Source organism: Erpetoichthys calabaricus, chromosome 5 (genome assembly GCF_900747795.2).
Source record: "Erpetoichthys calabaricus chromosome 5, fErpCal1.3, whole genome shotgun sequence".
Classification (NCBI taxonomy): Eukaryota; Metazoa; Chordata; class Cladistia; order Polypteriformes; family Polypteridae; genus Erpetoichthys; species Erpetoichthys calabaricus.
Genome location: NC_041398.2, coordinates 220762005 through 220783656, shown reverse-complemented (window position 1 = coordinate 220783656; position 21652 = coordinate 220762005). Strand labels below are relative to the sequence as shown.

Below are 21652 nucleotides of genomic sequence, written 5' to 3'. Positions count from 1 at the left end.
ATGGCAATCTGATTTTTTTCCATGTGCATCCCTTACCATGTACCTTTGGCACATTTTTGCTCTTTCACATAGCAGTCAGCGCTCAATGTCAGTTTGAGAATGGCATCCCAATTCATCAGGAAGCCCATTTTATTCTGTCCATTGTCTCTTTCCATTATCTTTGGTGAGGGTAAGCGGCCACAGGAATTTATTGGCTGTCAACTTCTATTAAATTCGGTTTGCTGAATGTCTCAAACAGGCTCTGAGATCCAGGTTTTTCATTTCCCTGGTTAATTAGGGCCCCTTATGTGCTGTAATGAAATTGTGTGCATTGACTTTTCCTTTCATTTTTCTCTGCTAATATACTAGCTTTTCCTTTTTTTTTCTTCTCTGCCAACACTCCTACGGCATCGTTTTGCACATTCTCAGACGTTTGCATGGTTATTATTTCTTCTTTTTACATAATGTTAGAGGGACATCCAAAAATTGTTTTGTAAAATCCATTCATGAACTTATACATGTATTCCTTTTTAAGGTTAAAATAAGCAGACATATGCAAAAAAAAAAAATGCCCCTGAAATTAGATAAAGCAAGTCTGGAATTCCACCGATGGGTATGTTCACTTCAAGTCAGTCTGTTCAGTCTGGCCTGTCCGGAAGAGAAAGTCAAAAGAGCCAAGTAAGCACGGACCTTTGAAGCAGAGTGGGACTTCACATTACTGCTCTCTGCTTACCTGCCCGGATATGAAATGTGTACAAAAAGTTTCCTGAACTTTCCATTAGAGTGGCAAACAACAGATGATTTTAATTAGTGATGTTGTTAACAAGGGACAGTATTGAGTCTGTGCTGTTTTAGAAGGTAGTGCATGCTACAATGTCTTGTCGTGGAAGGGTTATGGGGTGATTCAATCTGAAAATATTAGATACTTTTATTCCCACGCCCAGAATATTTCTTGCTTGGACCCACAAATATGCCCTCCGCTACAACGCTTGTTCTCTTATGCTTGCACTAACCTGGTCTGGAAGGAAACAAACCTCACAGACGTAATTTATTTGCGACTGGGACTATGGTCTGCCTTCACTCAGGATTCACTGCTGTTGTGCGTCTCTGCTTTATGCATTTATACCCAAGGTGGAAGAATGGAGCAAATACTAAATGCAAGCAGGGGGAGTAGGTAGAAAACTTTTATTCATTCAGTATAGATTCTGTGAAGCCAATCCGGACACAGACAGGCAGGAGACCAATTTGCCACACACAACACTCGGTTTATTTAGTTTTAAGTGCACATATCACCAGCACCACAGCAGTCCCTTCTTGCTGCCAGTCCTTCTGCCTCCACTCCTTCTCAGGCTTTGTCCTCTTCCTCCCGACTCTTGCCCCCAAATGTTGGGGACCGGCTCCCTTTATAGGGCGCATGGAAGGACTCCAGGTGCCCAATAAGCTTCTTCCAGGCCAAATAAGGAACTGGAAATGTCAATGCGCCCCCTGGCGGTGGCCACAGGCTTCAACAGGGTTGACCCGTGGCCCTACTGGAAACCAAGGGGGCTGCCCTCTGTTGGCCCGGTGTAGAAACTGTCCTGAAAATGCTCTCTCCCACCGGTTCTTCCACACTCAGGGTGTCCAGGTAAGGGTTCTGACTGCCCGCCACAATTCTTAAACATTCTTAATACATTAAAAAGCAAAAGCAAATAAAACTAAGTGTGTGAGGCAGAATCAAGGGTACAACCTGGATATTTCAAAAGCTGTCACAGACGATGCTGGCCTACACACCTAATATGTGTGTGTCATTCATTCTCTCGAGGTTACATTTCTGTGTGACTGTGTTCTTCCTCCTTCTCCTTATTGCTGGTTATTCTCTATCTCTTCCTGCTTGAAGCTTACTTTGAAAAGCTTGTCATTGCCAAGGTGAGGCACCTATAGCGCCTCCCTGAATTGCCAATGTCATTTTGACAGACTCTTTCACGAGATGTGCAGACACAAACAGTCTGAGAAGCCTCACTTTTACTTGTGTGAAATTCCAGAAAATGACCAGCTTCCCATTTCAAGTTCTGACCTTTTCATCTTGCAAGTCTGCATTTTTTCAAAATGGTTTCATTTTTGCTAATTTAGATTTCTGTCTGCTGCCTCTGGTAACACATCCTTTTTCTGTGGTTAGACAAGCTACTACTACAGAGATGAAAATTTCAAGTCTTAATAAAAATTGTACAAGTCGGTTTTTAAAAGCTACACTTGTTGTCCAAAAATTATTTTAACAAACATCTTAGAATAGAATGAAGAAAAAAAATTAAAACACATTTTAAATATTAGTAAAGATCATATTCACTGACATCCACCTATTGTTAACAATTCTGTAATACTGAAATTTATAATATTATAATAATAAGTTGAAGTGGCCCAGGCATAGTAGATATTGCAGCTACAAAATCCTGAGCCAGGTCTTTTCTGTTTTTTTGCTCTGCCCGTATTCGTGTGGGTTTTAGTTCATATACTCTGGTTTTCCTGACATAGCCCAAAGGCAAGCATGTTTGATTAACTGGCCCTGTAAGTGTGAGTAGGCCCAGACAAGAATCGGCTTCCTGCCCAATGTAAGTTCCTGCCCAGCCAATGGAAATGGAATCCAGAAATGGATTAAGAAAATTTGACAATGTCAGGTTTTATTAATACCAATAAAAAGCTGGCAGCACAAGCGCAACGATTAGTTCTGTTACTTCACAGCTCCAGAAATCTGACCTGATCACTGTCTAAGTCAACTTTGTGCTTTCTACCTGAGGCTGGGTGAGTTTTTGATCCAAGTCTTCATTTTTTCCTCTCATTATGAAGTCATAAATGTTAGGTTATCTGATGAATTTTAATGATTTTTTAAATGATTTTTATTCCTTTAATCGCCACATACAATATTAGCCTGGTGTGACTGAGAGTGCGTGCCTTATACCCAATGTGATATCGAAAGGCTCTGGTTCCTGTGTCCCTAAACGTGGATAAAGTAGGTTAAAAAAATAGATGGATGAAAGAATAATAAATAGGCATTTATATAAACAAGCAAGTCCTGCGGTGGGTTGGCACCCTGCCCGGGATTGGTTCCTGCCTTGTGCCCTGTGTTGGCTGGGATTGTCTCCAGCAGACCCCCGTGACCCTGTGTTCGGATTCAGCGGGTTGGAAAAATGGATGGGTGGATGGATAAACAAGCAAACAAAATATAGATGGCCTTTGACTCTGCTAGCCAGACATTCTATACCACTATATTCTCTAACATTATTATTTTCAGAATCAATAAGCATCTTTAAATTCATTAATCAATTTATTGTTTATTTAATTTATCCAGTGTAGACTTTTTTCATTGGAGTAATTAACTCGGAATGTCAAAAAGCCTTTTTCGTCACAATGCTAATTACTACCATTATAATGCAATCAGTAACAAGTACAAAGAAATACAAATTAAAATTGTTGCATTCTAGCATAATATTGTCTTTGGTTCATTTTCTTGCTGAGTTATCCATGCATCCATTTTAGCAACTTACTTAATCCATATTTTTCTTACAGGGTCCAAATTCAAGCCTGAAAGCATTTAGCTCAAAGCTGGAACCAATTCTTGATGTGCTAAAACATTGCAGGAAACGTTCCACTCACTAGTGCAGGGGGTCTGTTTAGAGACGCCAGTTAAACTAAGCATTAGAATTGTTAGAAAACTTTGACGAGAATAGGCCATTCAGCCCAACAAAAAAAAACTGGTTTCATTGTGTGAAGGTTCCTGAAGGCCCAATGCCCACCACATTACTTGGGAACTTATTCCATGTGTCTATGGTTCTCTGTGTGAAAAAAATAAGTTTATAATGTTTGTGTAAAGTTTTCTCTTAACAAGATTCCAGCTGTGTCCCCATGTTCTTGAATTCATGTTAAAGTAACAGCCTGGATCCACTTTAATAATTTCTTCCATAATTTCAAAAATGTCAATCATGCTACCTCTTAATCTCTGTTTCCTTAAATAGAAAAGTTCAACTCCTTTAATTTTCCTCATAGTTTATATCTCTTGGTTTTGAAATCGGCTTAGTCACTTTTCACTGGACTTTTTCTAGCACTGCTGAAACATTTTTTTAGCAGTGCTATTTTTTTTCGTAGTTCAGAAACGAAAACCGCATGCAGTTGTAACTCTAGGGCGTTATAAAGCTTACACATAACCTACCTTGACTTGTACTCTAGATAGATAGATAGATAGATAGATAGATAGATAGATAGATAGATAGATAGATAGATAGATAGATAGATAGATAGATAGATAGATACTTTATTAATCCCAAGGGGAAATTCACTATACATCGTGCTATATAACCTAACATTGTCTTAGCCATCTTAAGGACTTCTGTACTCTGCCTAGATGGTGTTGATGAGTCCTTTATTTATTTTTGTTCTTTATTTCTCCTTATACAATTTCTTGTATTAGGAATTTGTTAGTTTTCGCATACCCCTTGGGGTCAGAGCTCAGAGTCAGCCATTGTACAGCGCCCCTGGAGCAATTACAGGTTAAGGGTCTTGCTCAAGGGCCCAGCAGCGAAGGATCTCTTTTGGCAGTGACGGGGATTCGAACCAGCAACCTTCTGGATGCCAGCACAGATCCTTAGCCTCAGAGCCACCACTCCTCCCTGAATTTATGACCCCTATGTTCTTTTCATGTGGGGTACTTTTAAGGCCTAGTCCACATGTGCCCGGGTATTTTTTAAAACAGGAGTTATTTATTCTCCTTTGTTCTTAAAAAAATCCTATACACACATGCACTGCTTTTTATAAAATCTCCATCCACATGAAAATGCAAAAATCTGCTGTCAAGAGCATGCCAAAACAACAGGAGATATAACCTTAACCGTAATACCATGTTAGCCAGTCAAAATTGGGCCCCAATAAGAAAAACTGGAAAGGACTCCTCATGTTCTAGAATTTGTTTTTTTTTGACAGGGGGATCATTATAGTTTTCAAATGTGTGTTTAACATTGAATTTGCAAAAATATGGGCGTCATGAACACTACCTGGCCATTTCAGTACAACATCAATAATTGAACACTAAATAGAAGTGGCATTGTACTGTATGTTAAGAGAAAACCTCCCCTTTCTGTTCAAATAATTTATGGTATTTGTGGAAGGCTGTTTTATTACTACGAGTCCCATCCACAGCTCTAATGCACTGAGGCATACCTTAGGCTCGGTGAAACTTGCTACAAGTTCCTCTACTTTGGACTTATTAACAGGTAATTATATATACATAGTGCTAAAGTGGACTGTAATTGCTTCACATGCTTGCCTTACTATTTTAGAAACCACCTATCTTGACAACCCAAAGGCGTTTGCCATCTTGCATAATCTCCCCTCATCTGCTAAATGAAAGAGTGTTCAGGCAATTTTTTGCACAGCACTGACTGGCATTCTCATTACAGTTGTCTTTCCTTCGATGTGCAGGCAAAGCAGCTCCCTCAAAGACAACGGCAATGTTCTTGACATACAAAAATCCTCTCACCATTCTTCAGGAACAACCACTTCATACTTAAATGTGTCCCACCAACTAAAGGTCCTATTGAGTCTCGTCTAATACAGGCGGCGTTGTCGGGGTCTGTGTCGTCGGAGTGTTCGATGTAGCAGTGACTTCCGTAATGCATTCTGACGCCTTTGTTGCTCAATATAGTGATAAAGTAATTGTATGTTTAAATGTTGTAATATGAGCGCTATATAGCACCTGACCAGGCACAGACTCAGGCAGAGGCACGTACTTAATAAACAGTCCTTTATTTCTTCTTCAGCCGTGGGGCACGCCTTCCCCGTGTTCCACAGGCCCAACACAGTCCCAAAAGCACTTAAATACAGAACACTCACAAACCACACTTCTCTCCACCTCAGCACCACCCCTCCTCCTCAGGCTTAGTCCTCCTCTTCCCGACTCTGGCTCTCTCGAGTGGTGGTGGCTGGCCTTTTTTATACCCCACCCGGAAGCGTTCCAGGTGCTTGATTACCTGGTCCTAATTGACCTTCCGGGTGGGGCTGACGAGTCAACCAGCTGGGCTGGAAAGTCCATGCAACTCCCCATGGCTGCCATCCAAGCCCCCAACCAGGCTGTGGAGGACTCCATCTCCCATGGAGCCTTGCGCCAGGTTGGGGAATCATCGTCCACCAGGGAGGCTGCCACCAAGCGTTCCGGGGAAGGTACTGAGCTGCCCATGGTGGCTCCCCCGGAACAGATGCAGCAGGGGCGTCCCTGCCGGGCATGGGACCCGGCTGTCCTTCACAATGTAAACATGTAAAAAGTCCTGTTAACACCAGCACTACTTTAGCTATGCCTGCCATTGCATAAAATTTCCTCATGTAAGCAAAACAGATAATGGCACACACACTGATATCAAGCAAAGATGATGCTGGTGCACACTCTAACATTATAAACTAAAAACGAAACGAAAGACAATTTATAAACACCATCACCCTGGAAGGAGTTTTTCAAAAATTCCTTTTCAGGAACCTAAAATGCAGTTTGTGTGTGGACAAAAGGCTAAAATGCCTTCAAAAAAGATACCTGGGGACATGTGGACTAAGCCTAAGTTTCAGATCTTCCATTTTGTGAAATATTCTACTGTATGTTTACATGCAATAAATTTCATCACACAATAAGGCTTCCCAAGGCTGTATTCTGTCCAGGCCCTGCATTAATGATTCCACTGATCTTGATTACCTGCCATTCCACCTAATTTGGTAAGCCTACATGTTTTACAGTTTCAGACAACACCCTTTTAACTCCTGTTTTTCACAAACTGACAGACAGATGGACCTACCTGAGAAGTGACAGCTTCCACCCCAAGCATAAAAGGCACTCCATTATTTTCAGTCAGGCAATATGATACAACCGTATTTGCTCAGACCTGACAGACCAGGATAAACAAGTGCAGGAGCTCAGACAAGATTTCATCAGACAAGGTTATACCCCAAAAAAACAGACACTCAAAGAAGAAGAGCTACCGCCATGCCCATAGACAACCTTCTGGAATATAAAATCAACGACATCAAGAACATCCCCCTTGTTGTCATCTATAACCTACATCTTGAAGAGCTTTAAAAAAAATTAAAAGAACTTCAGCCAATGCCACACAATGATGAAACACTGAAAAATGTATTTCCAGAACTTCCCCTCCTGGCATACAGACAACCACCAAACCTTCAACAACTAATTGTCTGAAGCTCCCTAAGTGAACCAACAGGAAATGGCACATCTCGCTGCCTACAGAAAAGATGTTAAACGTGTGCCCACATTTATAATACAGACCGTGTAGTTATACCACACTGCCGACTTGAACATCACATAAAGAGATAATTTTCCAGCAGATCATCTAATTTGGTCTCCTTAATTCTCTGTATGAAATGTCCTGACACTGCACTCTATGTGGAGAATCTGGACAAACACTCTGCCAGGGAATGAATTTACACAGGTTCAATATCAAGCATGGCAACACAGATGTTCCTGTAGCAGCCCACTTCAACAACCATGGACACTGTGAGAGGGACTTTAAAATCACAGTGCTTATGGGTAACTTCAGAACACAGCAAGAGAGAAAAGGATGGGAAGTTAAACTCATGCTAAAATTGAACACATTACAACATGGTTTAAATAGAGACATGGGTTTTATGGCTAGATATGAGGATTGTTTGCATCTGTCGGACTGACACAGAGAACCTGTCCACAGACCCACGTTGTATTGAAAAACTCATCAGACTTTGTTGGACAGTTATCTTATCAAAAGATCTTGCCTATACATTGTTCTCCTCTCTTGCTTAATGAATCTTAGCCTGAAGAGGTCTATTAATTTTTTACATTTAAGATGTCTCACTTAAAGGTTTATCTGTCCTAGTGTCTATACAAACACAGGGAACCCCAGTTTCTGTATTACATCTTGCCTGAAGAAGGGGCCTGAGTTGCCTCGAAAGCGTGCATATTGTATTCTTTTTAGTTAGCCAATAAAAGGTGTCATTTTGCTTAACTTCTCACTACATTCATAATGGCTAACACAGTAAAAGACCCTAGTACTACAGGAGGAAACTGATATATTTGAACAAAAAGAAAAAAAAAAAAACACTCAAAAATGAAGAAACTACACAAGCGTTCTTCATGCTGAGTTTTGAACTTGCAACTTTGAGGCCACAGAGCATCATTGTGTCCATTGGGGGTCCAACAAATAAGTCATCTACAGTACATGTGTAATATTCACAGCTTCTGTCCACAATTGTTACACCTTGAGGCATACATTTCAGTTATTGATCATTACAACTAAGTCTTTACTCACTAAACCACTCAGATAAATATAATTATTAATTTTCAGTGATTTTGAAATTCAAATTTAAATAGTGGCCATTTGCAGTACGGCCACAGTAAGCGGAGTAAAAAGTTATGTAGCATTCAAGGTTAATGTGTTCTGCGTACGTGCAGCTTCTGTTTCCCAGTAATTTTATATTTACTTACTTAACTGCCATAACAGCATCAGTTTAATGGAATTAAAGTGACTTGACATTCTCAAACGCACTGCTTATATGAGGTCTGGTAGTTCTGGACTTGATTGACAGGATGGAAGGGTACTGGACAGAATGCAGCGTGCCAGAAAAATACAGGAGGTGACTCATTTTTTCAAGTACACAAAGAAACGAAAAAGTGTTTACCAAGAAGTATGGGCCTATAAAATGTTCTGAAGCAGATGGCTCTGCAAATATGTACACCTTTTTAAACTCCAATCTGTACCCATTATACAGGACATATGACAGTTTGTTTAGTAGTGCTGAATATGCACAGTGCAGGCAGAAAAATATTAAACTTTATGTTAACATATAACATTTCTTTTTCCCACACACTATGCCTTGCACCCCATCTGCTTCGATGTCTGCCAGCACTGTCCCCAAAGGTTTGACACTCGAGGGATGTGCACAGCCCTCGCCATCTGACTTGCACTTGACTTGCATATTGTGTGGGCCTTACTCAGTGCTATACCAGAATGATTTCACAGTTTATATTTTTCATTGAATTTTTATTCATTATTTCCTCTCATGTTCACAACTTTCTGCGCCATCATGCAGAAATAGCAGATTTTGACACAGGGGGTTGCATTCCCTCTGGACTCTGTTGGCAAACCAAATCCCCCAGTGATGGAATTAGGGAAGTTCTGCATGACAACACACATTATGTTGCATATTGTATGGAATTTATATAAATAAAAGGAGTTGTCTTTTTTACTTTCTTTATTTCACTCTTGTGAAGCTGCTTAAACTGTACTGCCGTTACTTTTGAAAACTGTTTTTGCTCTTTTCTCAAAGACATACCTGTTAACTGACCTCTACATATGTGTATGTTTGTGTGTCCGAGTTCCATGATTGGCTACATCCCTAATCACCCAGCATCTGTTGTGTTGCAGTGCAGCAGTCTATTACCCAGCAAAAGCACTGTGAAGAAGCTGTCTGTTGTTACGGTTCTGCCTTTGTCCAGAAATGGCTCTATAAACTTTATAACCACAGACTCGGAAAGTCTTTGCCCTGGGTTGTAACTCAAAACACAGTTCTCAACAAAACATTGTCAGATATCCGAAATCACAGAAAATCTGTCATTTTTCACATGTTCTGCACGGGTGTCTTTGTTGTAAAGCGTAAATGCCATATGATAGTCTGATAGAGGTTGCGGGGCATTGTATCTTTGATTGCCGGTACAACAAATAGTTCTGAGCAGCCATCAAGCACAGCACCAAATGGGGTCATTGCTGCTCTTGTGAAAAGAATGAAGATAAATGCCATCAACTTGGAGAAAGGAGAGGCAAGTTTGTTGTACCACACGAATGTCACTGACAGAATAAAACTGAATAATAAAAAAAAGCGCTTTTACAAGTTGCCAGAAATTACAACGGGTGTTACAGACTCAAATCAAATGTAATATTTTATTGTATTATAGTAATAATAATAGTAGCTCACTACTCAAAATGTGAAGCACTTGGACTCGAACCCGGAACCTTTGGGTTATAAGGCAGCAGTTCTTACCTCTACACATCAACTTTTTGTCGATTGACATTTGAGCTTGGGGTTTTACTCATTGACAGCAACATGTAAATTGAATGTTTTTTTTTCTTTGGTTATAATAAAAGTGCACGTGTTTATTTGATATTTAGACTAAAGTCTTCATACATTATGCACTTCACGTCATTATTACTATAACATGGAAAAAGTTTCTGCTTTAGGTTTGTGTTCAGCATTTCCTGCCTCACATTTCCTGTCATCCTACATTTACACAGACCTTTGTAGACACGGAACACACATGAAATGTATATATTCCAAATAATGATATATTATTTACCCTATACAACTCCAGGCTCCACACACCCAGATAAACACACTTGAGCTGTGAGAATTTTTCGACTGAATTCAGCTCCAGCTGTGGGAGGGATGGCATAGCAGGCTGTTTGCTGCTTGTGCTGATTGACACATTTACAAAACAAAAGACGCTGATGGAGAGGTGTGAAGGAATTTAAGGTGGCCCGGGATTACGACTTTTTTCATAGCCTTCAGGGATAACAGAAAATTTTTAGGTAAAATGAGTAGAAATAGAAAAGGATTGGTGTACATTTAAATACTAAAAGCAAACAATGCACAGAGCTTGAAACACTTTCAAAACAACTGGAAAGTTGAAAATGCAGTATAATTAATTGTTTTGACATTGTAATTTCATTCCAGATCCAATAATGCAAAGACAGTAATGCTGAAAATAATACTGAAATGGGAGAGGACACCCATGGCCATCCCTCCTTTACTGAAACAGTTTACTCCAGCTGTGAATCATGGGGGACTGTATACATGGCTTGGGTGATGACTTATATGCAGGGGTGCACATAACATATTTGGTCTTGTTCTCAGGGGAGAACCTGGGGTTGTTGCTTGGTCTTCACTTTTTTTAAATAATTTTTTTCCATGACCCACCTCACAGGATGAACACAATAGAGGGATACATGGATAACCTGACATCACATGTACTTTCATTTCAACTGTGAATGAATAAAACCAGTACAACAAGATATCTGTTCTTTAAAGCCCCGTAGTATGTAGCTTTCTAATGAAATGACTGCTGTTCAAACACTGAAAACCAAATGGAATGACAGCTTTTTAAACACTGACAACAGTTACTGCTATTTAAAAGCACTGAAAGTTATCTTATGTCATCATCATCATCACTAGTCACACATCAACAGTAGAAGACGCAGATGTACTAGGCCTTCTCCCTTCTCCCTGGTTCAGCCTACGATTAGCTGTTTGCAGCCACAACTCAATAGCTGGCTTTGGGTCAAAGGTCTCTGTTGTGAACTTAGACAACAGGATGTGCATTAGAGATGAGAGGTGAGAGTCTGACAGGCAGGATCTGTACTTGTTTTTTATTATATTCAGATATGAAAATCCCCTCTCACATGCAGCACTGCTCAAGGCAGTGTATGGGACAACAGAAGGACTTTCTGAATGTTGGAGCAACTGCCTGGATTGCTTGTCTTCATTACATTCACCAGGTCATGCACAGAGGAGGCTGCCAAACATTTTCCTTCTTGCTTTAAACACATCCACTCTCTTAAAGTGGAGACTCTGTCAACAGACATGCTGGCCTCATATGTCTCAAGGATGTTACTAAGTATTGTGTTGCCAAAACTGTGGAGGTCTTTCATTTCAAGAGGCCAAGTTGTAGGATTAAAAATCAAAAAGTGATCACATATTTGAGGGATTCATATCTGCTTTCAAACTCGTGAATTAGAGTTCTCAACACGTCAGTCTTGTCCCTGTCAGCATCAGCATGTGACACAGTCTCCTTCCTGTACTTACCCTCACTGTCCATCAGTAGTGTCAGCTGTCCAATAGCAACCATAAGCTCATCTTTGCATTCACCAATAGTCAGATTCTCTTGCTGGAACCTGAGGGAGGTGAACTGTAAAATGTTCCCAATATCAAGCATGTTGGCTAGAAAACAATGAAAATGCTTTGTGCAGATATGCTTTAGGCTACTGTCATCACAGAATCTGAATGGCTGGTAACATTCTCCATATTTTCAACAGAGTCTCCTGTCTCCATGCAGACCATCTGATATTGTTAAACTTTACAAATTTGACAAAAGCAATGCCTTTCTCCTCACAGATCTGCTTTAGTTGTGCAATTTGTTTTGCACCCCCTCTCTGTAAGTAAAAGCTTAGCAACTTCACCATGGATTGATTAAATGACTCACAGTATGTAACCGTGCGATCAGCTAACTTGGTGCAGTTCTCCAGGGTGTGGGCGGTGCACAGAATATGCACACGGGAATCCCCGATGTCCACCATCTGGCGTAATTTTGGAACGACCCCGTTGTAAATTCCAACATTGATAGCGGCTCCGTCATTGCATACTGAGACCAGCTTCATCTTCCACTCCGCTAAACCACAAGTATGAAACAGTTGAACAAGTCCGTCCACTATGTCCTATGCTGTTCGATTGGCCCCCAGGTTAATTATTCCAAGGAAATCTGAGATGAATTGTCCGTTGCTGGACACAGAAACAATGTACACAATTTCCTGCTAAATTTTTGTTATATCTTCTGATCCATCGAAGAGGACACCCCAAAATTCAGCTGATTTCAGTTTTTCACTCAAATCTGAAGTTATTGTCTGTGCAATGCACTGCATGATACGCCACCAGCCTTCTTGAGAATGATAAGCGTTCCCGACGTTAACTCCAAGCCTCTTGAGAAGCAGAATATCCTCCTCATATGAACACATAGGATGTCCATGTTTCGCTTTGTAAAAGGCCAACAAAAAAACATTACTCAGTGCTTGATGTTGTTCTTCAGTCAGCTTTTCTTGCCATCTGTCGATCGGACCACTGGGCCTCTGGTCCTGGCTGTGCATGTTATCAACCACTTGCACTACTTTCTGGTGCTCTCTACTATTCGCATGCTTATCAAAAGCTGGATGATTGAAGTTTTTAGTACCTGTATAAAAGTCCTCACAGGTGGTGCAGTGGTAGTGCTGCTGCTTTGCAGTAAGGAGACTGTGGAAGATTGTGGGTTCACTTCCCGGTTCCTCCCTGTGTGGACAGCGCTTTGAGTACTGAGAAAAGCGCTATATAAATGTAATGATTTATTATTTATTTATAAAAGGCGCTGTTTTTATCCGCCACAGTAAGATTTTCACAGCATAGTTTGCACCACATTTCAGTGCGGGCGTCATTCGTTTGAAGCCAGCTGACCACCTGCAGCCATTTTTCCGAGAACACACATTTCTTTTATGGTTCAGGTTCAGTCTGGCGTTTCTTTGGAGGTGGAGGAACACCAAAGTAATTGCTTAATGGAGCTTGCTTCTTGGGCATTTTGATGAATGAAGAAAGTTATAAAAGCAGTGGCTCATACTGCAGTCCAAAGTTGCAGATATCTTTCCTAAAATCTTAGGTACACAAACGCGTGTTAAAACATTAGATCTGGCGCGCATTGTTTATTTTGATAGCGCATGCAAACCTGCGCACCACTTATGTGCACCGCTGCTTATATGGTCTCTTTCTATATATTAATGCTACATAAAGAACTGTAGTATATACCATATAATAGTTAAACATATTCTTCCAGGGTAATTATACTAATGGAGCTGACCAATGGGTGCTGCCTGGCTATTGCTTGATGAGTGAGTGATTGCTTGTTTATGAGTGTGCTTCTAATGCAGCATCCGGCTTTGGCATAGTTTTTATACCTCCATTTAAAATTCAGAGTAAAAGTGCCAGCATGTTAACATGATGTCAATCCAAATAACTTAGAGATCCTGGACCCAGGCTTTGACTGCTAGATACTTCGAGCCCCAGATACCTCGGTTTCCAAAGACATGCATGTGAGCTTAGTTAGTGGCTCAGTTTGTGTGTGCACTCTTTAACATGCCATCAAATGTTGGTTACTGCCCTGTCCCAAATACTGCTTAGGCACAATGTGGCATTCTGCTTTCCTATAATACAGCAAACAAGGTCAGAGATTGTAAAGATGGATGGCAAGTCATAAAAAAGTAAGATGTCAGCAATATGGTAAAACAATCAATTAACATGTCCTTTGAAGTTTCAAAAAATGGAGTCTTTTCCTTGATAAAAATCACAGAGGTATTTCATTCTATTAACTGCCAAATAAAAAGATGGCTCCCTTTAGTGTATTAAAACACTGTATTGCTTTTTATTCTTGTTCAGCAAAAAATGCTTATGTACAAAGTATCAGTAATTTAATATACATATACATAACATGTCATTTCCTATTAGAGTAATAATTCAAACATCTATTGCGTGCATCAAATCTCCACATTATGGTTAAATGTATGACACTCTTATTTTGTCTAATCGATGCATTCCTGGCTCCATTCCAAACAAAGGCTGTAGCTGAGAGCATCCAGTTGAAACGTTAAGGTTAATTAAAACTAGCTGATCACTTTGGGGGAAATTTTGGTGAACAGCAACTATGCCTCCAAAGTCATTAATTTTGTTGTTTTTTTTCCTTTCCTTTACAGTGCCCAGCTCCCCTCCTCTGAACATTTCTTTGGAAGTTGTCAACTCAAGAGTAAGTAAAATAGAAAGGATAAAAGAAATTTGCCCGCCTGTGTAGACCACTTTTCTCCAAACAGTGGCTCATAGCAGTAGATTAATGGAAAAGTCAAGGCTGACTTCACCCTAGCAAAGTCCCATAGACCGCCTACTAAACATGGCTGTTGAGGATAGACTAAAGAAAAGGAAGCGGTGAAGCATTCTGTGGGAAAGCACAGGGATATGACAAGGCAGTGGAAAAAATAGCAAGGACCTGCTACAAAAGCCTAGTGAAATCAATGAGAATATTCAAGGTCAGACTGTAGTAACCATTTAGAAGGCTCAACAGATCATAGAAGTTAAGGAATTACATGGTAAATTGTTCTTAAATTGATAAAATGGCATGTGTGTTGTTCACATTCTTCTTGTCATTTATAACATTTAGGTATGCTTCTTTAAGTAAGCTTAGATCACTCTGACAAAGACAAAATTACAGATACATGATTGCATTTCTGTGATTCTCCTTTTGTTTATAAAAATGAAAAGCACTCTAAAGTTCTATCATAAAACTATGTTAGAAAAAAATCTTTTATACAGTATGTCATACACAAAATATGTTGAATTTGAAGTGTTCACTGGTAGGGCATTTTTAATTCTGTTGCAAAGAACTTACTTAGCATTTACTTTTCAGTTTTGAGGGGCGAAGAGGATAGAAAATGGAAAATAATCAAATGTTTCCAAAAAATATATATTGTTTAATTTATAGTTATATGTATGCATGTACAGTAGAAATGTATTTACTTGTTTGTTCCACGTAAGTTAGGTGAATTGTTCCAGACCATACAGGAAATGAGCAGTTGGGATACTGGGCTCCTTTTAATTTATAGTACAGTTCATTAGACACGAGAATAAATAAACTGGCATAATACGGTCCTCTTGTCAGCAAATTCTGTTGTATAAATTTGTACCAAACCAAAAAGTCTTTATTTTAGTTTAACTTCTATTTTATTCTTTATATTTTCTTTTTGCAAATTTTAAAATGTTAAAAATGCTTGGAATTTCAAGTGGGAAGGCCTACAAAATAGCAATGTATACAGAACTGCAACATTTAATAAGAAATTCTCTAAAAGGTCAGTGAAAAACACACACATTATATATATATATATATATATATATATATATATATATATATATATATATATATATATATATATATATAGCTGAAAAACCCAGCATTGCCCACAAGGAAAATAAAGTGTTTTTTTTTAATTGTTTGAGAAAAATATAATTAAAAAAAACACAACTTTAAAAGTAAAAATAAATTCACAAACAATGAAGACTCACTAATTTGCTTCTCTTGTATGTATGTTATCATCCAGTTGACGCTTGGAACTGGCCAACTCTATTTAATTTCAAAAGCAACAGGGACGTCCTGTGGTGGTCATTCCGAGTGTCAACTGTATGATAACATGCATACAGTACAAGACCGCAAGATCACCCCCCACCCTACCCAGAAGGGGGTGGGTTTGGGCTGATTTAACCCTACAGTAATTTTAGTCTACCAATGAGAAACATGTGTACCAAGTTTCATGAAAATCACTCCAGCTGTTCGGAAGTGATGTTGGAACACAGATACATACATACACACATACATTGACTTACAGTGTGTGTATATATATATATATATATATATATATATATATATATATATATATATATATATATATATATATATATATATACTAGGGGGTTCGCCCTCTGCTCGCTTCGCTTGCCAACCCACCAGCGTGCGCTACACACCAGTCATTTCACATCTCTGCTGCTCGCGTTGTGAAGAGGGGGGCTGAACGCAATCCAAGGATACGCGGTCGCTCCTCCGAAACCTCCTCTTAAATGGTGATACAATGGGAAACAAATACAGTTTTTTTACTTCCTCTTTGCGCGATCAGCTGCTGGATTGCTGCTGCTGTGCCGCGTGATCTGCATCTCGCATGGCACTTCGAACATTTAAAAGCCTGTACAGCAGCTGTCCTACTCTTTGTCTTTTATTTCCGTCCCCGGGCATGGTTAAATCTCTTGGCACAAAGTCTCGTCTTGATATTTCTTGATATTTTTTAGTTTATAATTTAAAAACGGAATAAGAATCTCAAAATCTAACATCATCACATTAAAGTTCGATAAATTCTGAAAAGAATGATACCAAACATTTATATGTAGGTTTTAAAATAAACCCGAATTAAAGTGTGACAAAAAAGTCACATAAAATCGTTGCACTTTTAGGCTTAGGATTTTATATATATATATTTATACTAGACAAAGAGTCTGTTTCGACAACGTAAGATGAAACGGGCACGAGTTTGTGTCAGCAGTGTATGAAGAACAAATGATAAGTAACAAAGAAGTTGTTTTGTAATGATTGTAGTCCGCTTTACTCATTACTGTACAGGCTTGTACTATTAGTTGATGAATTTTCCAGGCCTATAGTATAATATTGAATGATGAATGTTCCAGTACAATATGGAATAGTAATAAGTATAAGCATCACAAACCTGATATAGGTGTATTGAATGAATGCGTAATTGAATCAGAATGCGTAATTAGGCCTCGAGCTGTAGTCGAAATCGCCTTTCAGGCCTCTAGAGCGTTAATCGAAGTCGCCTTTCTCTTTGAATTTTTGCGGCCATAAATCCGCCGCCTGCCGCAATGTTGGGGTTGGATGTCGGTCTCGTAAGTTTTTTCGAACAGCTGCGCAGAAGGCGACTGCGTATTCAACTTCGGACATGCGCAGAAGGTGACTGCGCATTTGGCTTTGGACGGACGTGAGTGAGTGAGTGAGGAGGCAGGCAAATTATGTATTAAGATAGTAGATATACAGAGAGAGACAGAGACAAAGATAGATGTATAGATATGTACATAATGTGTATGTGTATTTCACTGACCTTTTAGGCAATTTCTTATTAAATGTTGCAGTCATGGCAGCGCATCCGAACACAGCAGCTTTGCACTCTCCTCAATATTTATTTTGTTATTTAACTGTCCTTTTAATTCTCCTGTGGACCTCTAGTGTGAATCGTTCATACAGTCGCATTGAGTTGCTTAATACTGGACAAAGCTGTGAGCATATTTTTCACATTTCTTTTAACTTCAGTAGCATCCCAATGGAGACAGCTCAAATACTGGCAGCTCCCTGGATTACCATCCTGCTGAGGTGGAGATAGAGGCAGCGTTGGGAAAGGAAGCAGAAGCAGGGATAGCATGTGGGTGCACAGGCCTGGCTATGTAAGGCTCAAATGTCCGGTCACTTACCAACAAACTGGACAAATTAAAGCTATGGCTCAATGCACAGAGATCTATGAGGGATTATTGCGTGCTTATTTTTATGGAGACATAGTTCCACGACCTGATTTCCGAAAGAGTTGTGGCGCTACTTAGCCGGTCAGTGTATTGAGTCGACAGGACAGGGGACTCTGGTAAGAGCAAGGGTGGAGGGCTCTGCATCTATGTAAGTAATGAGTGGTGCACAAACCATACTGCTATAGAGAGTTACTGCTTCCCCATGTTTGAAATACTTAATGTTCAAATGCAGGCCATTTTATCTACCTAAGGAATGTCCTGTTGTTATCATTTTTACAGCATGGATAACAGGGGCATGTGGAGAAGCATTAGAGCTATTACTGACCACAAAGGCAACCCTGTCTCTTCCCACAGTGATGTCACATTGGCCAATGATCTCAACACATTTACTTTGAATTTAGCAACCCTTCTCCACCTAGAAAGATTATAGCCACAGAGGATGCAATGTCTCCCACCTTCAGACTGAGCATGTATGATGTATGGTGCACGATGCAGTCAATCCATGTAAAGCTCCTGGACCAAACAAAGTTTCAGGACGGGTGCTTAGAAATTGTGCTGAGGTATTTACAAATATCTTTAATCTATCCTTGACATTGGAAATGGTCCCAGCATGCCTTAAGTCAGCCATTTTTGTATTAGTGCCGAGGAAAACCAACATCGCACTGACACCAGTAATAATGAAATGCTTTGAAAGACATGTTCTGTCTTTCATTTAAGTCAACATCCCCACCTCCCTGGACTCGTATCCATTTGCTTACAGAGCTAATACCTTATATACTCACATTTAAGTTCTCCCACAGATCAGTTTGGTCTTGATTTTACCGTATAATTTCTTGTATTTTATAATGTCGTATAAGCTGAATACGGGAAACTCACACTATTGGTCCAAGAGATTATGCTATGCTAACACCCACCTGAAAGAGTAACCACAGAGCACACTGCCTTTTTTTCTATGTATTGTGCCTACGTGGCCACACAGTAATACCCAAACTATTCCGAAGAGACGTTTGCACTGTTTTGTGTTTTTTGTATCTCGCACCCTCATACACCTTTATCGTAAAAGCATCCCTTATTTACAATGGAGCGTTCGATCAGAAGAAAATATGAAGCTGGTTTTAAATTAAAAGTTGTTGAAGTGGTGAAAGAAATTGGTAAGTGCACTGCTGCAACAAAATACAATGTGTCGGAGAAACTGGTGCAAGATTGAAGGAAGCAAGAAGATGTAAAAAAAAATTAAATGTCACATTTTTGAATGGGCATATAAGTCGGGGTCTGATTTTATGATCGATTTTTCAGGTGTCAAGACCCGACTTATACGCGAGTATATATGGTAGATCTACAAAGGGTGTCTTATTAGCTCTGCACACAGCCCTGACTCATCTAGAGGAACAGGGCACATATGTAAAGACGCTATTTGTAGACTATAGCTCTACTTTGAATACTGTTGTCCCCTCCTTGCAGATCCTTAAACTGCACCAGCTGTGCCTCAGCTTACCACTATGTAACACGCTATATGCACACTTTCTTCCGTATTTCGCGGTTAGCCAACTTCTTCACTTTCGGCGGTGAAATTAAAACAGAATAGCTGTGGCGCTTTTCACTGTATTGCTTCAAGATGTGCCCAGACTTATGGTAAAGGATGTAAGTTGTACTATTCAAACATTGTGGCAAACATCAGGAGCTTAAAACGAGAAGGGCTTCAAATTATGTATTTCAAGCTGCACCCACAATTATGAATTTAAGATCCGAATGTATTAAAAATGTGTGCCTACAGTAAACTTCCATGAGACAAATATGTGATTACTTTAGACTTCTTTTAAAAAACAGAATTTCAATAATTAGTCATTAGACTTTATTCAGGGACAGATGAAAATGTATGTAAGCTGAATACATAATAACACGAGTCTGATGGACATCGTACCCTGTAAAAAAGCCAATGTCTCTGTCTGAGCCAGTAAAACAGTGAATGCCAAACTGCTGCCTCATTGTAATGGTCTCAAATTGTTTCCTTAGCTGGAGGATCTCCTCTCTGAGAGACATGTTTTCTTCAAGTGCTTGGTCGACAACTGCTAAATGCAGAGCCGAAGCATAGTCGTGGTCCTTGAGGATTTTACCATCTTCCTCCTCGCCTTGCGTGTCATCCTCTGTTCTTTGCTTTCTCTTCTCCCAAACCCCCGGTTTTGAAAGTGGAATGGAGAAATTGTTCCACTTAATCAATGCAGGAAACATTCCCTTCTTCAAGATTCTTGCCCTGACTCAGACCCTGGCTCGCGAAAATCCTCTTTTTTAAAATGCCGGCTACAAACTCGGGCATGGAGACTAATTGTACAGCTCTCTCTCTGGATAGCAACGATCCATTTAGATCAGGTTTCCATATCGGAGGGAAATGTATGAAAACTAAGTACCTTGTTGTACTTAATGAAGGCTGAACATAAACAACAATGTTCAGCTGTAGAACTACCTGTATGCTGAAACTTAAAGTTCTTTTTCTTTGACATTTTTGCCACCAAAGAAAAATCAAAACTACAATATAGACATCGGAAGTAACTGAGCTGGCTGAAATTTCACCAGAAGTACATATGTGTGCATATAGTCAATTGGATTCTCATCTTCCTGTTGGAGGGCCATCAGGTGGTAACACTGGGCCCCTATTTCTCCTTCACCATAATCCTTCACATGGGCACACAGCAAGGCTGTTTACTGAGCTCCAACATCTACTTCCTCTTCACTCACGATTGTGTGCCTGCATATACCACCAATACCATCATAAAATTTGTAGATGACACAACAGTCATTGGACTAATTTCCAATAATGATGAATCAGCCTACAGGGTGAATGTGAAAAATCTGGTGAGATGGTGCTCAGTGAACAACCTATCCCTCAACACAGGGAAGACTAAGGAGCTCATCATTGATTTCAGAAGATCACATGATGAGGATCATGCTGTAATTTTCATTAATGGGAACAGCTTTAGGTTTAAACTGGATAAACAGGTTTGTTTATCAAGTTTTAGGTTCCTAGGGAGATTCAGTATATCACCAGGGACCCTTCATGGACAGCTAACACCACAGTACTGGTGAAGAAGGCACAGCAATGGCTGTTTTTCTTAAGAATGTTGAAAACAAGCTGGTCTCCCTCGATAGATGCTGCTGACCTACTACTGCTGCACCATAGAAAGTATTTTAACATATTGTATTTGTTTGGTATGTCAGCTGCACAGCTGCTCTACAGCAGGTTGTGTCAAGAGCGCAGAGGGTGCAGCTTCCAGCCACGGAGGACATCTATAGCACACGCCGCCTCAGGAAAGTCAGCAGCATCTGCATGGATTCCACTCACCCATGGCACAGTCTGTTTGAACTTCTCCCATCCGGCAAACAGATAAAGAGCATTTCCTACACCAACCTCGAGGCTCAGAGCGAGCCAGTTTCTTCCCAAGAACTATAAACACACTTAGTCACTCCATTAAGTGCTCCTGGTAGAGTACTTTGCACTATATGTCCATTGCACTTACTGTATGTTTTCATATTTTCTATTTTTATTGTTTTATTGTGGTAATTTTGTCATTTTATGGCAAGATTATTGTTTTGTGGAGGAGTTGCACATTGAATCTCATTGTACTCTGTACAATGACTATAAAGGAATTCAGTTCAATTAATTTCAATATATATAATGAAAAATTGGCTGACTTATTTACTCACTTACTCGCTTACTCACTCATCAACAAAATGGCTATTTCCCATTTAGTTAAAAAGGTGAAATTCAACAGGATGG

General features: G+C 39.7%; 1 protein-coding gene across 1 annotated transcript in view; it reads left to right on the top strand.

Annotated features, from left to right (window-relative positions):
- Positions 1-21652, top strand: part of dcc (DCC netrin 1 receptor) — an 899751-nt gene that overhangs the window by 649370 nt on the left and 228729 nt on the right. The window contains exon 12 of the mRNA XM_051928027.1: positions 14514-14563. Coding sequence (XP_051783987.1) covers positions 14514-14563 — 50 coding nt within the window. The remainder of the gene's footprint in view (positions 1-14513; positions 14564-21652) is intronic.